Source organism: Podarcis muralis, chromosome 15 (genome assembly GCF_964188315.1).
Source record: "Podarcis muralis chromosome 15, rPodMur119.hap1.1, whole genome shotgun sequence".
NCBI lineage: Eukaryota > Metazoa > Chordata > Lepidosauria > Squamata > Lacertidae > Podarcis > Podarcis muralis.
In genome coordinates, this window is record NC_135669.1 from 12,866,106 (window position 1) to 12,886,706 (window position 20,601).

A 20,601-nucleotide genomic window follows, 5' to 3' on the forward strand; every position below is an offset into this window, starting at 1 on the left:
TATAATTTGCTGCTGAAATGGAATACACAAGATGAAACAGTAAAATCAGCTATGATCAAATGGGCACAAGACATAGGTCATGACATTATGTTTGATGATTGGGAACAGTTATGGAACACAGGTGTTAAGTTTACGGCTTGTAATGCTTTGAGAGAAAACATAATGAAAATGATCTATAGGTGGTACATGACCCGTCAAACTTGCAAAAATTTATCATCTGCCCAATAATAAATGTTGGAAATGTAATGAGACTGAAGGTACCTTCTATCACCTTTGGTGGACCTGCCCGAGGATTAAAGCCTACTGGGAAATGATCTATAATGAAATTAAAAAGGTCCTTAAATGGACATTTCCTAAAAAACCAGAGGCTTTTCTCCTGGGCATGGTGGGCCAATTGGTGCCAAGGAAGGACAGAACTTTTTTCATGTATGCTACTACAGCGGCAAGAATTCTTCTGGCAAAGTATTGGAAGACGCAGCAGCTACCCACTCTGGAAGAATGGCAAGCGAAGGTGATTGACTATATGGGAATGGCAGAGATGACCGGCAGAATTCGGGACCAGGGGAGCGAGACAGTGGAAGAAGATTGGAAGAAATTTAAAATATATCTTAAAAACTGTTGTAAAATTGAGGAGTGCTGAGATGTTACGGTGTTAAGAAACAGAGAATTGCAGCTGTAAATCATAAGTCTAAGGAAATTATAACGAAAATGAGTCAATTAATGAAATAGAGGGTTGCTGAGAAAGGGTAAATATAAGGATGCAGAAAAAGGGAGGTATGGGGAAGTCCGGGAAGTAAGCTGAAGGAAAATAAGTTTAAGAAATTATATATGTTTATTTGTTTGTATGTTTTGTTTTGTTTTATTGTTTGTTTTTATTACATGTTTGGAAAATTAATAAAAATTATTTTTTTTAAAAAAATCCCCCTCTTCTGAAGCATCACAGGCTGCTCATCCCTGATTTACGTTTTAGAATCTTTTTAAGTGGCCCGAGTGCTCTGTAGTTTATTTGGAAAGGATGAAGAATCTTCCTCCTCACCGCCCCACATTTCTCATGTCTAAACACTGAGCAAAAAGGATGTTGTCCCTGATCACTGATATACTGACACTGTCTCGCTGTAGGGAGAAGTGGGCCATGTGCCCCAACAGCCCTCCCCAACCTGGTGCCCTCCAGATGTTTTAAGCTGCACTTTCCATCAGTCTCAGCCGTTTGCTTGGCCAGTGGTTAGGGATGATGGGAGTTGTAGTCCAAAATATCTGGCAGAATGGAGAAGGGCATCTGAGAAGGATTTTGCCCCCAGTTTCATATAGGGATGGAAAAGAGGAGGGGCAGGCAGAAATTCTTAGATTCAGTCCCTGGCATTTCTAGACTGGTCAGGGAAAAACACTACCAGTCCATATAGACCAGGGTTTCCCAACCTTGCATCTCCAGCTTGTCTTGGAATACATTACCCATCATCCCTGACCACTGGTCCTGCTAGGGATGATGGGAGTTGTAGTACCAAAACAGCTGGAGACCCAAGGTTGGGACCCTAATGTAGACCATACTCTGCTTAGGTAGACCAGTGGTCTGGCTTCATGTAACAAGGCTACCTAGGTCCCTGTGGTGCGCAGCAAACTAGAAGCGATGAGACGAGGTCAGGGATCTTATCAGCATCACTGTTTTCATCTCTTTAGCTCTGGGGACTCTTGACATTGATGGTTCAAAATGACAGGCAATAGGTTTCTCCAGGAGGACAAAATAGATTAACATGCAGCTGGGTTGAGCAAATCTAATCTGTTCATATTTAGAGATTTGCTTAAATCCTGATTTGATTTAAGAACATGTTAAAGTTGTTACTCCACCGACCAAATCTGATTAGGCATTCACTGGATATTGCTTGTGTTCATTTGGAGGTTCATTTCACTAGCTAGTAATTATTTTGGAGGGAGAGGGATACAGATCTATTATACTTAAGAGGTAAATTGCTAAATGAAGTGGTCAGCCATCTCCCCTGGGCCACTTTCCACATGGAGAGAAACTAGGCTCAGAATTGCTTCCCCTGTTCCCTATATAATAAACGTAAAGGTAAAGGTACCCCTGCCCGTACGGGCCAGTCGTGACCGACTCTGGGGTTGCGTGCTCATCTCGCTTAAGAGGCCGGGAGCCAGCGCTGTCCTCAGACACTTCCGGGTCACGTGGCCAGCGTGACGAAGCTGTTCTGGCGAGCCAGCACCAGCGCAGCGCACGGAAACGCCGTTACCTTCCCGCTATAAAGCGGTACCTATTTATCTACTTGCACTTAGGGGTGCTTTCTAACTGCTAGGTGGGCAGGAGCTGGGACCAAACAACAGGAGCTCACCCCGTCACGGGGATTCGAACCGCTGACCATACAATCAGCAAGTCCTAGGCACTGGGGTTTTACCCACAGCGCCACCCGCGTCCCACTCCCTATATAATAGCAGCAATAATTTTATTATTTATATGCCACCCATCTGACTGGGTTGACCCAGCCACCCTGGGCAGCTCCCAACAGAATATTAAAAACACAATAAAGCATCAAATCCTTGCAATAAAGTTCATTTTGTCTTAGTGTATTCAAAGGCTGGCCCGCAAAGGGTGCTTCATTAGATTACACATGACCCATCTGCAACTAGGGGAGTTATGTGCTCCCCACTGTTATGTTCTCCCCCACTTTCCCAAGTGGCAAAATGTTCCAGGGACTGTACCAGTGATGGCTGGCCCCCATTGTGGGCTGGTGAGCTGGAAGGCAAGGAGCCAAACAGTAGGGGGAGCCCATGCCAGGCAGAACCAGCTAATTCGACCTTTTCCCCCCGTCTTCCACCCTGAGTCTATAACTCTATGATCAGGTTGCCTCCTACCGTTTCTCGCAACAAAAAGCCTTAAATGCTGTGACCTTTCCTTATAAGGCTTTTGCTTCACCCCTCTGATCAGTGAGCCTTGTAAAGAGTTTGCCACATTAAAAGTCCTACTTTGCCCCCATCTCTCTTGGCCACCAACACTTTTTTTTTCTTGGAATCTCTGAACAACCTGAATGGAGAGGTCCCTACATGGAGTGTCCAGCTCAAAAGTTACCTGGAGGAAAAGATGGCCACATGCTTCTCCACCGCAAAGGACCGACATTTGAGCAACGGGGTCCAAGTTTCAGATGTAAACATTCCTTCCGATGCCAAGCATAACATTCCACAACTTTCCACGTTATGCATTTTTAAATACACAGACTAGGGAAGCATTTCTCCCTCGACCAAGCCAGGACAATTTCCCAGGACGAAGTGTGACCCAGTAGTGTGATTTGGGTGCCCCTTTCACATCCTGCCTGTTGAGAAATAACTGGTGGGAATGGACTTTTATGGCAACCAAGAATCAAGGCCCTGCTCAGAAGTAAGCGTTTATAAAACACAGCTCTCTTTCCTCTGCATATTTAGGATTGAGACGAATAACTAAGCATTGCTTCATGCATCCTGGATTAGGGCCATCCAGTGACTTGGACCTGGGCTCCTTTTCTTGCTCAACTACATAATCACTAGGCATAAACCCAATCCTTGGGTAAACCGTGAGCAGGTTCAGTTCCTCATCTGCAAAATGGGGACAATGGCATTCTACCCTACCAGCAGCTATAGCGTGCCAACATGCTTGCTTGTAAAAGCTCTTTATGAACTGGTTGCAGAGTATTCAATGCATCCGCGAAGACTGACAGGGCTAAATCTTCTTCCTCCACTGTGGCAGGGAGATGACTCATCCTAAATGTGAGTATGCCAGGGGAAGGGGGCCACAACTGAGTAGACACTGTCAAGGCCTTTTTCAGCCGGAACTCACCAGAACTGACTTCCAGCACCTCTCAGGTGGGTGCCACTGCCATTATAAGAGAACAAAGGAAGCTTTCATGGTGAGTTCTGGCACCTCTCTTTCTAGAAAAATAGCACTGGGCACAGCAAATGCTAGTCTAGGGGGGGGGGGTAAAGGTCCCAAATTCAATCCCTGGCATTTCCGGGTAGGGCTACAAAAGACTCCTCTCTTGGACCCTGCTTCCAGGGAGGTTAAAGGTTCAATGGTCTGATTCGGTATGAAATGGGACTCATCCATGTTGTGGATAGCAAGCTTCTTTTGCTTCCATTCATTCTGTTGTCCACATGGCAGTCTCCTCCAAATCACTGCCTTCCCACACTCTCCACAATCCAGATTTCCTCATACCTTCTCCTTTCCAGAGTATCCACAGCATAAGAAAATCCCTGTGGATTTTGCAAAAGAAAACAAAGGTTCAGTGTACTTAATATTCAAGGGCCATCAACTTTTAAAGAGAAGCACTACAGTACAGCCATACCGCACAGTGCTCATTTTGACTCCATGCAGTCAGGTGTGTTAGCATTTTTGTGCTTCTAATAAGGGAGTGACACTTTCCTGCTTATTTTAGACTGAAACTTGCCAGACTGAGAACACAGCTACGCAAAGCAACTCTGCAAACAATACGTGTGTCAGCTGAGGTGGCTTACACCTATTGAGTGTAATCTAGGGCAGCCTCCTGCAAGCTAGCAGGAGTGTAATCTAGGGCAGCCTCCAAATGTTGGGTTTGGTGGGAGCTGTAATCCAAAACATCTGGAGGGCACCAGGTTGGGGAAGGATGCTGCGGAGTATTCCCAGTTCTCAGAGAGGTAGCCATGCTAGTCAGTCCCCAAAACAATGCATCTTGCAGCTCTGTTAAAGAGGAACACAATTATTGTAGCAGAAACTATGTGGTGTATGAAGTGTTAAGGTAAAAAGGTAAAGGACCCTTGGACGGTTAAGTCCAGTCAAAGGCGACTATGGGGTTGTGGCGCTCATCTCACTTTCAGGCTAAGGGAGCCAGTGTTTGTCCACAGACAGCTTTCTGGGTCATGTGGCCAGCATGACTAAACCGCTTCGGGTGCAACAGATCACCATGATGGAAGCCAGAGCTCATAGAAACACCATTTACCTTCCCGTCACAGCGGTACCTATTTATATATTTGCACTGGCATGCTTTCGAACTGCTAGGTTAGCAGGAGCTGGGACAGAGCAACCGGAGCTCACCCCGTTGCAGGGATTCAAACCACCGACCTTCCAATTGGCAAGTCTAAGAGGCTCAGAGGTTTAGACCACAGCCTCTCAGTTGGTAGCAGGTATATAAGACACATACACCCTTGAGTGTATTGTAGGGATAGCCAACATGCTCCCCTGCAGATGTTATCGGACTACAACTACCATAATCTCTGATCATTAGCTATGATGGCTGGGGCTGGTGGAAACTGGGAGTCCAGCAACATCTGGAGGGCTACAGGTTCCCCATCCTGGTGAAGAAAGAGAAAACGAAAAGCTTGAGGGCAGATGGTAGTTAAATGCAAGATCTACATACCATGGCCCTGTTTGTACCAAGAACATGCTAATTTCCTAAAGTCAGCATAAAAAGCTGCCTCTATAGAATTGGAAGGGACCCTGAGGGTTCTCTGTTCCAACCCCCTACAATGGAGGACGCTCAGCTTGATCAAACATGACAGATGGCCACCCAACGCCTGCTTTTAGAAGTCCAAGGAAGGAGAGCCCACCACCTTCTGAGGGCGTTCGTTCCACCGTCAAACAGTTCTTACTACCAGAAAGTTCTTCCTGATTATTTAGTTGGAATCTCCTTTCTTGTAACTTGAAGCCATTGATTTGACTCCTAATCTCCAGAGCAGGAGAAAACCAGCTTGCTCCACCGTCCACGTGAAAGCCCTTTAGATATTTGAAGATGGCTATCATATCATAGGGATGCGGGTGGCGCTGTGGGTTAAACCACAGAGCCTAGGGCTTGACGATCAGAAGGTCGGTGGTTCAAATCCCCACAATGGGGTGAGCTCCCGCTGCTTGATCCCTGCTCCTGCCAACCTAGCAGTTCGAAAGCACATCAAAAGGGCAAGTAGATAAATAGGTACCACTCCAGTGGGAAGGTAAACGGCATTTCCGTGCACTGCTCTGGGTTGCCGGAAGCGGCTTAGTCATGCTGGCCACATGACATGAGGGAGCTGTACACCGGCTCCCTCGGCCAATAAAGCAAGATGAGCGCTGCAACCCCAGAGTCGTCCACAACAGGACCTAACGGTCAGGGGTCCCTTTACCTATCATATATCTCAGTCTCTTCTGCAGGCTAAACACACCCAACCCCCCCCCCCCAACTGTTCTTCCTAAGGCTTGGTTTCCAGGTGATGCAGTGGTTAGAGGGTCAGGCCAGGACTAGGGAGACCCAGGTTCAAATCCCCCCTTGCCTGTGAAACTCAGGTGACTTAGGCCTAGGTGGCCTTACCTAGGTCTTTAGCTTTAAGCCAAACCTACCTCACGGGGTTGTTGTGGTGGTAAAACAACCCAGGAAGCAGTCTTATGCCGAGTTAGAATTTTAATCCTTCTAGCTCGGTAAATCCTGCCCTGGCTCACAGGGTTTCAGACAGGAGCCTCTCCCAGTCATGCAGGGAGATGCCATGGAGGATTGAACCTGCGGCCTTCTGCATGCCAAGCAGAGTCACCACCCTTCTCCTGAGGAGGGAGCGGGGAAGAGAACTAAGTATATCAGCTTGAGCTCCTTGGAAGAAAAGCAATAGACGAATAAATTAATAAATACATAATAAACTAAACTGACAAATTCCGGCATTTTCAAGATGTGTGCTTAATCCAGGACTTCCCAAACTTGGCTCTACAGCTGCTTTTGGACTACAACTCCTATCATCTCCAGCATAGGAGCCAACTCCTCATTAAATCCCCCCCCATTAATTTTTTTGAGCCCCTCTCCCCCGTTTATGGGCATTGCCATTCAAATGGTGTGTGTGCACTCCATCTTGTGATTGGTTATGCACACAGGAGCCAAGGGGCTGAGGGGGTCTTCTGCCTCCCCATAAAATATTTGAAGGGGGCGCCCCCCCAAGTTGATTGCCATTCAAATAGCGTGCGTGTGCTGCATCATGTGAATGATTATGCGGAGCGGAGTTTACCTGCCCCCGCCCCCAATGTTTTATTCAAGTTGGCACCCCTGATCCCTAGGTAGCAGGACCAGTGGTCAGGGATTCTGGCGAAGATATCTACGCCGCTCGCTGACTTCTTCGTGGGTCCGAATGAAAGGATCGCGTTAGGCTTTTTTCTTTCGCCTCCCCGCCCCCCCCATTCTTCCTGGCTCCACCGGCAGCGACGGCGTCAAGCGGGCAAGCTGCCATCCGCCAGCATCACCAGTTGCAGCGATATCCCAAATCGGCCCCAGTTCTCTACCTGCTTGGCGGGTGCCTTGCAACTTAAACGCCCTTGCTTAGCCCCCGCCTCTGCGATCTGGAAGGGTTCAAAAACAAGACGGAGCAAGAAGCCGTCGCTGGTGATCACAGTCGGCTTCCTCCAAACAAGAGCTGCAACCCCGGATCCCTTCCTCGCCTCTGGCGTCTCTAACCGCCACCTGTGCGCTCCGCCCGCTTGGCACCTGACGGGGCTCCTCCCTTTTCCCGGGGCGCCGCCCCCTGCCCTCCCCCACCTGCCGGACACGCCCCCGCTCCAGTGGCTCCTCCCCCCTCCGGTTTCCCCGCCTCCCCCTCGCCCCAGCTCCCGGGCTCCGGCTCCTGCACCTGCTGCTGCTGCTACTCTCGCTTTTCTCCTCGCCGCGCGTCGGGCGCCTCCTCGGGGAACGGGCGCGATGGAGCCTCTGCCGCTGGCGCTGGGATTGGCTGCGTTGCTGGGTGAGTGAGATGGTCCGGCGGGAGGGATCGGACGGAGGGCGAGGAGAGCGCGGCTCTCCACCCGGGGCGACGGGGCCCGAGCCTTCGCCCAGCCCGTCGGCCGGGGTCTCCCCGGGGCGCCTCAGGTGCGCCTCCGGAGGCGCTTTCCTTCCTCCGCCTGGACGCGCCCCGGCTTGCCCCGCGTCCCCATCTCCCTGGAGTTTCCGAAGTGGCCGCGATCCTTCCCGGCGAGTAAGCTCCGTCTAGCGCAGCTGGGGACGCACTTTTTTGAGGGTGTTGATGGGGTGGATCGTGAGTAGGATTGTGCTGCGCGACCCCTCGCGCCAAGGAGGCGAAGAGTGCGGGCGGCGCAATTCGCTGGGCTGCATTGAAAGGCGAACTTGTGCTCTCTATCTAACCCCGGGGATGGCAGAGGGCTGCTCCGCTCGCTTACTGCGAATTACCGGTAGTTGCCCTCCCTAAGAACCTGGCTAATCAGCGTGCAACTGGAGTAGGGTCTTTGGTCGGTTTAGTTTTTTCCTCTGCGATTGATGGAGGAAACTGGAGATCTTCTAATAATCCTCGTTAAGGATTGTCAGCAGCTGGGCAAGAACCCGGCGGTGTGAGTTCACTCCGGATTAACGCAATAAAACCAGCTAGGCTGTAATCTTGGGCTTGGGTAGAGTTTGGATCGTAGAGAGGGCTCGCTTTAGGTGAGAATCTAGGAGGCTGACTCCTATGCGTGTTTACTTGGAGATAAATCCCACCAGTGCTGGACTTATGCCCAGGCGCATGATTGTGACCTGAGGTCTGTGTCTGCATAGAAGCTTATGTGGGTAGGTGGTACCAGTGTATGGTCTGATGGTACATGAGGCCACCACCTTGCTGAAGCTAAATGGGTCTGGCTCTGGTCAGTGCCAGGATGGGAGAGGACATGTATGCTGCCCTATGGGCTGTGTGGTTGCAGTCAATTGCTGTGTGGTTCTGGCTAATTGCCTTGTATGGGCAGTGAATGAATAGCTCTGTATGGTTCTAAAAACACCTGGAAGTCCCACTTCTGCCATAGATCCACTGCTGCTGGTGAGAGCCAGCGTGGTGTAGCAGTTGTGTTGAGACACTGGAGAGCAGGGCTTCCATTCCATGAAGTTCTCTGGGTGATTGCGGATCATGGCCACTCTCTCTGCCTAAGCTGCCCCTGCAGGGTTGTTGTGAGGATTTGGGCGGGGGGGAGAGAGAGAGGAGATTTTGAGTTCTTGGAGAGAGGGTGGGCGGGCAACAAAATAAAATAAATAGTACACTTGTGTGTTTCGGTTCTGATTCCCTCCCCCCCCCCCAAAGGAAAATCTTAGAAATGATCTTCACAGAATAGCGGTGAGAGGAGTTGGGAAAGATGGTTAAATGCTCTACATGGGTTGGAGAAAGCTGTTGCTGGACTCCAGCTGTTGCTAGACTACAACTCCCATCACCACTTGGCATGTCGATTGATGAAAATGGGGAGTCTGACAACATCTGGTGAGAGTATCATATTAATCATCTAGAGGGCCACAAATGCCCTGTCTCTGCTCAGTGGGTGAGAGGTGCTTGATATCATTCGGATGTGAGCTGAGGTGCAAGTTAAACTCTCATCTAGAAGGGAAGGTTTCTTTCCTGCCTCACCCCTCCCTTTCCTTTGCTGCCTGGTTACAATAAGCCTCTGCAGCTAATCTCTCCAGTCAAGTTCTGCTCCCCTACCGTTTTTCTTAATCCATCCCGAAGGAGAGGAACATTTGTTTACTTTAATCTCCTTACTGTATTTGCCAACCACCTTTTCCATAGTTCAAAGCGGCTCAGGCATTCTGAAATGCATCCATCGCATTGCCGAAACAATGTTAAGATCATACTCTTTAATCAAACACATGGAGATGTGGAATGACACTCAACAGGCCAACGGAAACCTTAGTTAACAGAACCTGCTCTCTGGGAAAGGAGAGCCGTGAGAAAACAGCCAATGCGAGTCACATTCCTGGTTACTGAGGAGTTAACAAATGTGTTGTAAACCATGATGAGACAGCTTGTGGTTGTGCACTCTAAGCAGTTTGGTAGAACCTGTGTAGAATCTGTGATTATAAGTGACTTATTGACCTACTCTTAGGGAGAGGGGAGAAATTTGATTTGGTTTGCATTTAAAGGTGAATCTACCTAATTCACACTTTCTCTGGAACAATCTGTCAGCTGCGACACAGCTACCCTTCAAAATTTGCACTGCTCTGAGTTTTGCAGTGCAGTTTTTCAGCCAAGTAATGGATACGAAAATGCATATACTAAAAGCATGCATGGTAATGTCTATATTAGTGGAAAATAACATACAGAATGCATTATATTAGGGGAAATGGCTTGCAAAAAAATGTGTATTTCAGGCAAAATAGCATATGAAATGTGTATATTAGGAGAAATTTGCACCAAAATGCTGATGAATTTTCATGAAAATCAATCAGGCAATGTTTATTGCAGTCAAAAACAAAACGATGATGTAGAAATGTGGAGAGTTAAATACAAGGTTGGGAAAAAAACATAAGGAACTGAAACTGGCAGATCCACGCATCCTGAACTCCCCCTCCCAGTTCCTTAGCAGTTTATTACCCATGCATCAGACTGTCTATTAATCATTTATGGATCCATCCTGAATGATACATTGGGGACAATTTAGGACAATGGTCTTCAGGTTGTGAGATGTGCCTTCAGCCTGGGAATCCTCCCAGCCTCATTGACATCTTTCATTTGCTTGAGAGGAGGAGAAGAGGAAGGCCAAACAGAGGAACAAGATGGGTGTATATGGATAAACGCTCCTCAACATATAAAACCAGGATCAAAAGACCATCCGGCTTGGGATTTAAGGTGAAAAAGCACTCAATCACTTTTTCACCACTTGTTGCTTCCACACAGTCTTCACGTTTCCCTCATAATTCTGTTCTAGTAGCAGACTGAGTGTGATATTCTACTTCTAACAGCACTGATAGTGTGCAGTTGTAGTTATTTTTACTTGCTGTGCAGATTTTTGTGATTTGATGGAGCATCTTGGGGTAGCTGTTGGATGGTGTTGAGATGGTAACTAGGGATATCATCTGTCTAATGATGGGAGGAGAGAGAAACTGAGCCCAGGAAACCAACTTTAATGCCCAATTGGTTTAAGTGAGAGCATTTGACTCATGGTGGTCATAGAATCATAGAATCATAGAGTTGGAATAGACCACAAGGGCCATCGAGTCCAACCCCCTGCCAAGCAGGAAACACCATCAGAGCACTCCTGACATATGGTTGTCAAGCCTCTGCTTAAAGACCTCCAAAGAAGGAGACTCCACCACACTCCTTGGCAGCAAATTCCACTGTCCAACAGCTCTTACTGTCAGGAAGTTCTTCCTAATGTTTAGGTGGAATCTTCTTTCTTGTAGTTTGGATCCATTGCTCCGTGTCCGCTTCTCTGGAGCAGCAGAAAACAGCCTTTCTCCCTCCTCTATGTGACATCCTTTTATATATTTGAACATGGCTATCATATCACCCCTTAACCTCCTCTTCTCCAGGCTAAACATGCCCAGCTCCCTTAGCCGTTCCTCATAAGGCATCATTTCCAGGCCTTTGACCATTTTGGTTGCCCTCCTCTGGACACGTTCCAGTTTGTCAGTGTCCTTCTTGAACTGTGGTGCCCAGAACTGGACACAGTACTCCAGGTGAGGTCTGACCAGAGCAGAATACAGTGGCACTATTACTTCCCTTGATCTAGATGCTATACTCCTATTGATGAGGCCCAGAATTGCATTGGCTTTTTTAGCTGCCGCGTCACACTGTTGGCTCATGTCAAGTTTGTGGTCAACCAAGACTCCTAGATCCTTTTCACATGTACTGCTCTCAAGCCAGGTGTCACCCATCTTGTATTTGTGCCTCTCATTTTTTTTGCCCAAGTGCAATACTTTACATTTCTCCCTGTTAAAATTCATCTTGTTTGTTTTGGCCCAGTTCTCTAAGAGATTAGAGAACTGGTCACCAGAACTAGAAATGAAAACTATTGTTAGTGTGTCAGATTTTTCGTGGATAGTGATTTGGGGTGTGTGTGTGTAAATGACTAATTTAGTTTTGTTAATGTCAGTGGGTCTACTCAAGTAGAATAATGCTCTCTTATATGAAGACTGTAGCCACAGAATTGTATCCAACTGAAATTAGTGAACTTAAGTTAGTCAAGTCCATTAACTTCAATGGGTCGACTCCGAGTACAACTAGCAGTGGATACAACCCACAGATTTTTATTTGTTAGTACTGAAAATACAAGTATATAAAGCTGTCCTTTTTTCCTGTCTGTCTCTGGTGCTAGCATATTTCAGTTTAGAACCCTATGCCAGTTCTTCTAACTAACACATGCAGAGAGGTGGAATCACGTATACACATTGTATACACTGTATACACATTGACACTCAGTGTTCCCACAGTGATCTGTTCACATAGACTCTCAGTGCTTGAGATGACCTTCCCCTCCACAAATTTGCCCAGTCCTCTTTTAAAGCCACCCAAATTGGAGGCCATTGCAGCCTCCTGGGGGAGCAAGTCCCATACAGCGGTACCTCGGGTTAAGAACTAATTCATTCCGGAGGTCCGTTCTTAACCTGAAACTGTTCTTAACCTGAAGCACCACTTTAGCTAATGAAGCCTCCCACTGCTGCCCCGCCACCGCTGCGTGATTTCTGTTCTCATCCTGAAGCAAAGTTCTTAACCCGAGGTACTATTTCTGGGTTAGTGGACTCTGTAACCTGAAGTGTCTGTAACCCGAGGTACCACTGTAGTTTAACTGTACACTGCATGAAGAAGATCTAAGCCTTGCATTGTCTTGGTACGGCTGGCTAGTTTCTATACATGCTCCGCTATCCTTCATCAAGACAAGCAGAAGATGTTAATCAAACTGCAAGGGCACGTTCCAGCCAGGGGAAAACAGTCATGGAGGTTACAAACTGGCTGGTTTGGGATGTGGCCTGAAGGGAGCCCCAAAGGTCTGAAAGAGAGGCTAGGAGGGTTGCTTTTTGCATCTCATGTGATTTGAGCCTATGCATCCAGATCACTGTGTAAACGTGGGTGTCAAACATACACCAGGAGTTGAAGGTGCAGGCAACACGATCACTCACTTTGTCCTCTATGCAGATAACAGATTAGGATGTCGGCACAGCGCTTTGAACTTTTGGGTCCCGGAGTCAGAAGAGGGCACACACTGTTATCACTGTTGGCTTTCTGTTGTTCTTATCCTCTACCCTTTTCTGAACTACTCTCTTGTTTGTTTTTCTTGGTAGAACTTGGACCGGCAACTTCTCCTTCTCAGGGCAGCTGATAATCTGTCTGTATAATGTTGTGTAAATGTCGGGGGCCTCTAGCAAACACTTCCACAAACAATTTCTGGAAAAGGCTGTGAGAGTACTAATCCGTGGCAATATATTCCAGGGTCTAGTTCATGACTGAAATTGCACCAGACCTGAGTAGCCAAGAAAGAGGGGCACGAAATCACACAGACTTAAAAGAGAGCCCAGCGGACTGTATTCTGGGCACATGATCTGTACCGGGGGAACTAAAAACTTTGCCATCAAAATAAATTGGGGGGAGATGAAAATTTCTCAAAGTGTGTGATTGATCATTTGTTGTTGTTGTTTTACGTTTTCTGTAATTTTTTACTTGGAGCAGTTTAGTGGCTTTGCAGACTTAGGCTACTGTAAGGATAGCAGTGAAAATAGTGTGGGGAGATATGGCCCCAGCCCCCCTAAGTCACCCTGAAACTGCGCATCCCTCTCCCCAAACCACGCCCCCTCACCACCCATGCTTTGCTCCCCCCTTGAGAGTTGTTGCCTAGCTGGAATGTGTGCTTGAGTTCTGGCAATACTCTTTGCTTGCTTGGATGAGGGATAGAGTGGGGAATATGGGTAAAAAAAGGTAAAGGACCCCTGGACAGTGAAGTCCAGTCAAAGGCAACTATGAGGTCGCGGCGCTCATCTCGCTTTCAGGCCGAGGGAGCCGGCATTTGTCCGCAGACAGCTTTCCAGGTCATGTGGCCAGCAGGATTTAACCGCTTCTGGTGCAACGGAACACTGTGATGGAAACCAGAGCGCATAGAAACACCGTTTACCTTCCCGCCACAGTGGTACCTATTTATCTACTTGAACTGGTGTGCTTTCAAACTGATAGGTTGGCAGGAGCTGGGACAGAACAACTGGAGCTCACCCCATTGCACGGATTCGAACCACCAACCTTCCGATCGGCAAGCCTAAGAGGCTCAGTGGTTTAGACCACAGCTAGCCTAACGTAAAACTAATATTCATTGCTCTGGTCACTTTCACCTCTGGCCCTGGCTGCCACTGGAAAGTGGCCCCTGGAAAGTTCTTCAGGAGGGGATGTGGCCCCCTGGCTGGAAAAAGGTTTCCCATCCCTACTTTATGGAAATATGCTGTTGCTGTTAAGAATAGTATTTATTGGAGGCTTTAAAAAAAGGAAAGAAATGGAACTCAAAATGACCATTAAAAACAAGGATAAAACAACCTAAAATACAAAAGCGGCCAGATCCTAAGAATGCCTTACCATCTTAAGATCTGCTCTGGGATGATTTTGTGGGTAGATGGGAATAGACTGAAGTACCAGGCACTTCACTGTAGAAATTAAGCCCAGCCTTTAATGTGTGGTGTGTGTGTCCCTATTTGGAGAGGTTGACTTCCCAAGTCATCTCCGCTGGGACACTTGCCCTTGCATGTTTCCTTTAAGTCTTATTATGCTTTCCTCCCCCTCCCCCCACCCAGCCCTACGTGACATAGGACATTTGAAGCACGAGTTTGTGGAACTGCCTCTACGTAAAGGAAGTGGCATTTGCCTGATAGCTTTAAAAGGAGATGGAAACGATGACTCTAAAACACAACATTGGGAACATTTTATTATTATTATATTAAAAAATGCATTCTCCCTAGGGAATGAGTTGGGTGGACCATGGCTTTTATTTCTGGCTCTGTTTTCCAGGATCTTGTTGTGATATTCTGAGCTGCACAGTGATGCAGAGAAAAATTACAAGGCAGTGATACAGGGATCCTATTAATTAGATTCCCCTCTACCCTTCTTGAATGTAACAGGAAGGGAGCATTTTGCATTGAGCCCTGTGATTCCAAACCTCTTCTTGTGATGTCATAAATGCAGGGTCCCCTCCAGACTTGTGTGAGGTTGGTTTTTTGTTTTTGTTTTTTTGGTTTTTTTTTGGTGGGTATTGGACTGTGCATACCTCATTCTGCTTTATTTCTGAGGTGCTTCCTCAATTTTTTTTTGCATTATTGCTGTCTGGAGGGTCACTCTTGTGCTGTAGCACAGCAACGAAAGTAAAAAAAAACCCCTGGAATCCTATATGTGGATATCCTATATGTGGATATAAAACATTACAGGATTTCAAGAGGAAGCACCAATAAATGCACTTGTAGGAAACAAAGCAGTGTCCTCCCCCCAAAAAAATTTCCAGGTTCTAACAGTACTAAAAGCGGGATTGTGTATAATTTTCCTAATATCATCCTGAACACACATTATCAGGAATGCACAATAAAAAGGACACCAGGAGAGACTCAAGCTCTGTACTTGATAGTGCAACTAACTCCAATATGTGTTCTGTTGCTTTAGGGAGACTTGTGCACACACCTAGCATTGCAAAGTTAAAGGGTCCATAGCAGGCAGTTTGCAAGATGTGACACGATACAATAATCTTTATTGTCATTGTCCCATACAGAACAACGAAACTGAAAAATCTACATAAGACATTCAAAAAACAACAAGCCTGCTATCCCAGCTATCCCAACCTGGTTAGCCCCCTAAAAACTCTGATACCCCTTTTAAAAATACAATATACTCCCATAGAGACTCCTTACACTGCGTTTAAAACCAAAATCACATTTGAATAGAAACTGTTTCTCAGGCAGCTCGTCCTAGTCTTTATAACCCTGTACCTTCTTCCAGAAGGCAGAAGCTGAAAGAGGTCATTTCTGGGGTGCACACTATCCTGCGCTATCTCTGCAGCTTTCTTATGGCACCTGGAAGCATAGATTTGATCCAAGGTGGGAAGAGTGCACCCACTTCTTCTCTCCACAGTCTTTACAACCCTGGGCAGCGTTGTTGGCATCACCTTGGCCAAGATTGTAGAGGAAGCAGTTATTCCAATGCTCCCTTCCATGTCTTGCAGACAGCTCCAATAGCTACAGACATCACTTGTGTGAATTGGTCCCACTGAACTTGGTAGGCCTTACCTGTCCGTTCCCTCTGGGCTGTGTAAACCCAGTGGCTTCTGGCCAATGAACAAACATTCACCTGCAGGCAACTGCTTCCACTTGGTGTGCAATTGGTAGCTGGAACTGAGGTCTTTTAGCCCTACCTGATGCTAAGCTACCAAATGATATGCTACTAGGACCTGGGAAATAGCAAGACTGCTGCCGGGGTGGACTACCTGTGGCCCTCCAGATTTTGTTTGTCTCCCACCAGCCAGCATGGCCAATGGTCAGGGATGATGGAAGTTTTAGCAAACTCAGGCAGGCCACAGGTTCCTCTAGTTATTTGCAGGATTCTTTGGAAATTTTCACCCAAACAACTTCACTGCCACAAGTTAAAAAAGTTTCTCATCCCATAGAAGCAGCCTCCCACCTACAGGATTCTGGTCTTTCAGCTGCTTCTCCCAAATTGTCTGTCTTGAATCTCCCAGCGAGTCCTTAAGAAACACGACTGAACTTATCACTCTCCCTTTCACCCAGGGTGCAAACAGCTGACTTAAGATACCCTGCCGTTCTTGCTGACATTACCCTTGATGGATTTCATTTAAATGTCTGAATTCTGTTGCACCTCTCAGATCTTTCCTCTTCGCTTTGGAATCTGTTGTCATTGATGGCTGCTGGCCACAATGGCAATGTCCTACCTCCATGAGAGGCATCGTGCATTTGAATTCTAGTTTCTGGGAATTGCAGGTGGGCAGAGTGCTGTTGTGTTCATGTCCAGCTGAACCAGGTGGCCATTGGCCTGATCCAGCAGGCTGGTTTGCCTTACACTCTTCAGTGCTCATAACATGCCCATAGTTGGTTGATCTGATAAGCTTTTAGTTTCCCCTTTGTTGAATCAACTTTGGCCAGCCTGATGTGTGGGAAAATTTCCAGTGTTGCTCACACACAAAATTTCACCGGAAGGAAGCGAGGTCATAATCATCTTAGCCATCTGTAAAAAGGGAGCAAAAAAACAGAAAGGAAAAAAAGATGTTTGCTATTGGGCTGCTAGCAACTGATTTGAAGGGAGGTGCCAGACATCTGTGGCAGAACATTTCATTTGGATGCAGAAGGGCTTGGGTTCAAGCTCTGGCATTTTCCTCTGGATTAGGTAGTACAGTGGTACCTTGGGTTATAGACGCTTCAGGTTAGACTCCGCTAACCCAGAAATAGTGCTTCAGGTTAAGAACTTTGCTTCAGGATGAGAACAGAAATCGTGTTCCAGCGGCGTGGTGGCAGCAGGAGGCCCCATTAGCTAAAGTGGTGCTTCAGGTTAACAACAGTTTCAGGTTAAGAACGGACCTCCGGAATGAATTAAGTTCTTAACCCGAGGTACCACTGTACAGAGATGAGGAAACTTTGGCCCTCCAAATGTAGTCCCTTCAGCCCCTGTCTGCACTGCCAGTCATAAGGCATGATGGGAGTTGTAGGCTAAGAATATCTGGAGGGATGTAGGTTCTCCATCTCTGAGGTAGCAGGTGAGAGGCAAAGCTGCTCTACCTGCATAGGGAATACTGAGCCAGATGGACAAATAGTCTGATTTGCTATAATGCTCCTTTCTAGACACACGTGTATTCATAATTGATTTAGATTGTGTTCTTACTGGCCCAGTGGTTTTTCCTACTTTCTTCAGTTTAAGCTGGAATTTTACTATAAGAAGGTGATGATCTTAGCCACAGTCAGCTCCAGGTCTTGTTTTTGCTGACTGTATAGAGCTTCTCCATCTTTGGCTGCAGAGAATATAATCAATCTGATTTCGATGCTGCCCATCTGGTGATGTCCATGTGTAGAGTCATCTCTTGTGTTGTTGGAAAAGAGTGTTTGTGATGACCAGCTTGTTCTCTTGACAGAACTCTATTGGCCTTTGCCCTGCTTCGTTTTGAACTCCAAGGCCAAACTTGCCAGTTGTTCCTTTTATCTCTTGACTCCCTACTTTAGCATTCCAATCCCCTATAATGAGAAGAACACCCTTCTTTGGTGTCATTTCTAGAAGGTGTTGTAAGTCTTCAAAGAATTGGTCAATTCCAGTTTCTTCAGCACCGGTAGTTGGTGCATAAACTTGGACAGTGTTCTCGAAGCTACCAACATGAGTCTGACCAAACTGCAGGAGGCAGTGGAAGACAGGAGTGCCAGGCATGCTCTGGTCCATGGGGTCACGAAGAGACGGACACGACTAAACAACAACAGACACACATGCCTGTCCAGTTAGTTTATGTATGTGAAATTGGGGGATGGGGGAGCATCTTGCCTTTTCTTCAAAATGTCTTGCACTCACCTTGACCTTGGGGATTTGTCTTGGAGCCCACCTAAGACCTTGGTTATCAGTCCAGGCACTGCTGCTCTTCAAGGGATATCAGCTGAGTTAAAAAAAACCCAACCCTTTCAAACCTCTAAGTGTTTTGTGATCTAAATTACCTCTGAAAGACAACTTACTATTGCTAATTAAATCGGTCCCCCCATGAAACAAAATGAGAATGGTAAGAGTTAAAAAGCAGTCAGCTAGCTGCTAAGTATTACGGAGTTAGCCAACTCTCCCCCCCCCCCCCCCGAATTTTTATTCTCTTGAGTCTTAAAGTTCCTCCTGCCCTGGGGTCGTGAGAAATGCAACGAGGGACTTTCTCAACAAGCGTTGTGCTTAAGGCCAACTCATATCTGTTAATTTTATAAATAGTTCCTGCTCGCAAACAAACTTTTTTCTCCCCCTTGCAACTTTGAATTGGGAATGAGATACTCCCATTCCTACTAGGAAAAGGTCTAATTTACGAGCACATTTGCACCATACAATTAGAGCACATGGCTTCTGCCAAAGCATTCTGGGAACTGTAGTTTAAGAGTGCAGGGAACTGTAGCTCTGGGAGGAATAAACTGCAGTACCCAGGATTCTTTGAGGGAAGTCATATGCTTTAAATATGCGGTATGGATAGTTATCAGCCCCAGAGAAACAAAGAATGGTAACCTTCAGTCTTCTATTTTGGAGGGTTTACCCCCTTCCCTCTGTCTACTCTTCCATAGTGAAACTTGCCATCTGGGCACCTTCACAAACCAGCAAGGGTCCATCAAACTAATACTGAGACAGAGGGAAGAGTGCTGGTCTCTTGGTTTAATTTCTGTCTCGATTTCACATCGCGTAATCATCTTAATCTTATAGACCCAGGTCATCAAATGAAATCCGCCTTCATCCTTTAATTCCCAAATGTTTAATAGCTTATAGGGGAGGAATCTCTGATTGGAGGACTATGGTCGGGAATTATGGATGGGTTTCTGAAATGCCAAAAGTCTCCCTTCTCTCTGATTTGTGGTTCAGGTTTTCACTTGGCTCTTTTGAAAGCATATTTTGGATTTGTTTATTTTTTTAAGAGACCCAGCAATCAGGAACAATGATTTTTAAAGTCTGGAATAGTGTGGCTCCCTGCTAATTGGGCATTTCTCATCTTTTCCACCTTTTCCTCTAGTTACCTTTTCTTCTCTTTTTTCATCATTCAGGATTCGTTTTGCAAAACTAGAGGGGTGGTGATGAACAGGATTCTTCCCATTCACATACAGTGGTACCTCGGGTTAAGCACTTAATTTGTTCTGGATGTCTGTCCTTAACCTGAAACTGTTCTTAACCTGAAGCACCTCTTTAGCTAACGGAGCCTCCTGCTGCTGCTGCGCCACAGGAGCACGATTTCTGTTCTCATCCTGAAGCAAAGTTCTTAACCTGAAGCACTATTTCTGGGTTAGCGGAGTCTGTAACCTGAAGCGTATGTAACCTGAGGTACACTGTATACAGTAGAGTCTGGGCTCCTCCACACAATCCTGTTTATTGAGTGTTCATCTTGATTTGCTTGCACAAAGCTTACATAGAGGCTAGATTGTGTCTTTATTGAGTGTTGATTTGTTTGTGGGGAGGCTATACAAGGAGCATTCACCCCAGCTTACTTATGCAGTGGTTTTTCACCCCCACAATTTTCTATAGCATTTCCAAACAGCAAAAAGTCCATTTTCGAAATGTGGATTTCTTTTGCTGCATCTTTAATCCACTTTAATTGCGCACACTTAAATTTCCCAGTGATCCGCTTTGAATCCCACAAAGAAGTTTCATCCTGGTGACACCTTGAGAAAATTAGATCTTTTGAAGTCTGTCCTATATTGCACTCCACTTCCCCTGTTTTCCTGTTCTCTTACTTATCCCCACCTAAACAAGGGGGCATCGTACTGATGTAGATTAAAATGATGCAAGAAAATAGGATCCTGCCAAATGTCGCAATGGATCAATGTTAAGTTTTTTGTTCTTAAATTTTATTTTAGTGTTGTTTTTTATTTTGAATTACATGGCAGGAGCACACCATAATCCTTTCAGTGCTTAGGCCCTCCAAAGGTCTTCATCTGACCCTGGCTGTAGCATCTGCCTTATGTGTAGAAGGTCTCCGCTTCAATCCCCAGCACCTCTAGATAGAGCTGGAAATGGGTGGGAATGTAGAGAAGTTAAATTTTTTTGGAAATGATATATAATGAACTGAAGAAAATGTTTAAAATGACATTTGTTAAAAAAACCCAGAAGCATTTTTGTTAGGGATTGTAGGACAAGACCTGCCAAGGAAAATAAAGAATTTATTTATGTATGCAACAACAGCGGCAAGAGTCTTGATAGCACATGGATGGAAAAATGAGGAAA

At 46.3% G+C, this 20,601-nt stretch overlaps 1 protein-coding gene and 1 long non-coding RNA gene across 3 annotated transcripts in view; one reads left to right on the forward strand and one right to left on the reverse strand.

The window, feature by feature from the left end:
- Positions 1-922: 922 nt before the first annotated feature.
- LOC144325627 (uncharacterized) lies at positions 923-7,379 on the reverse strand. The gene is made up of 3 exons (XR_013390802.1): positions 7,241-7,379; positions 6,320-6,563; positions 923-4,227 (listed from the first exon to the last, which is right to left on the reverse strand). It is a non-coding gene; the product is annotated as an uncharacterized LOC144325627 (long non-coding RNA).
- ESAM (endothelial cell adhesion molecule) overlaps positions 7,046-20,601 on the forward strand; it is a 107,181-nt gene continuing 93,625 nt past the window's right edge. The window contains exon 1 of one of the 2 annotated variants that reach the window (XM_028708189.2): positions 7,046-7,695. In XM_028708189.2, the coding sequence (XP_028564022.2) occupies positions 7,653-7,695 (43 nt within the window). In that variant the 5' untranslated portion in view covers positions 7,046-7,652. Of the gene's footprint in view, positions 7,696-10,529; positions 10,549-20,601 lie in introns of those variants that run through there. The other variant, XM_077919246.1, reaches the window with a different exon arrangement.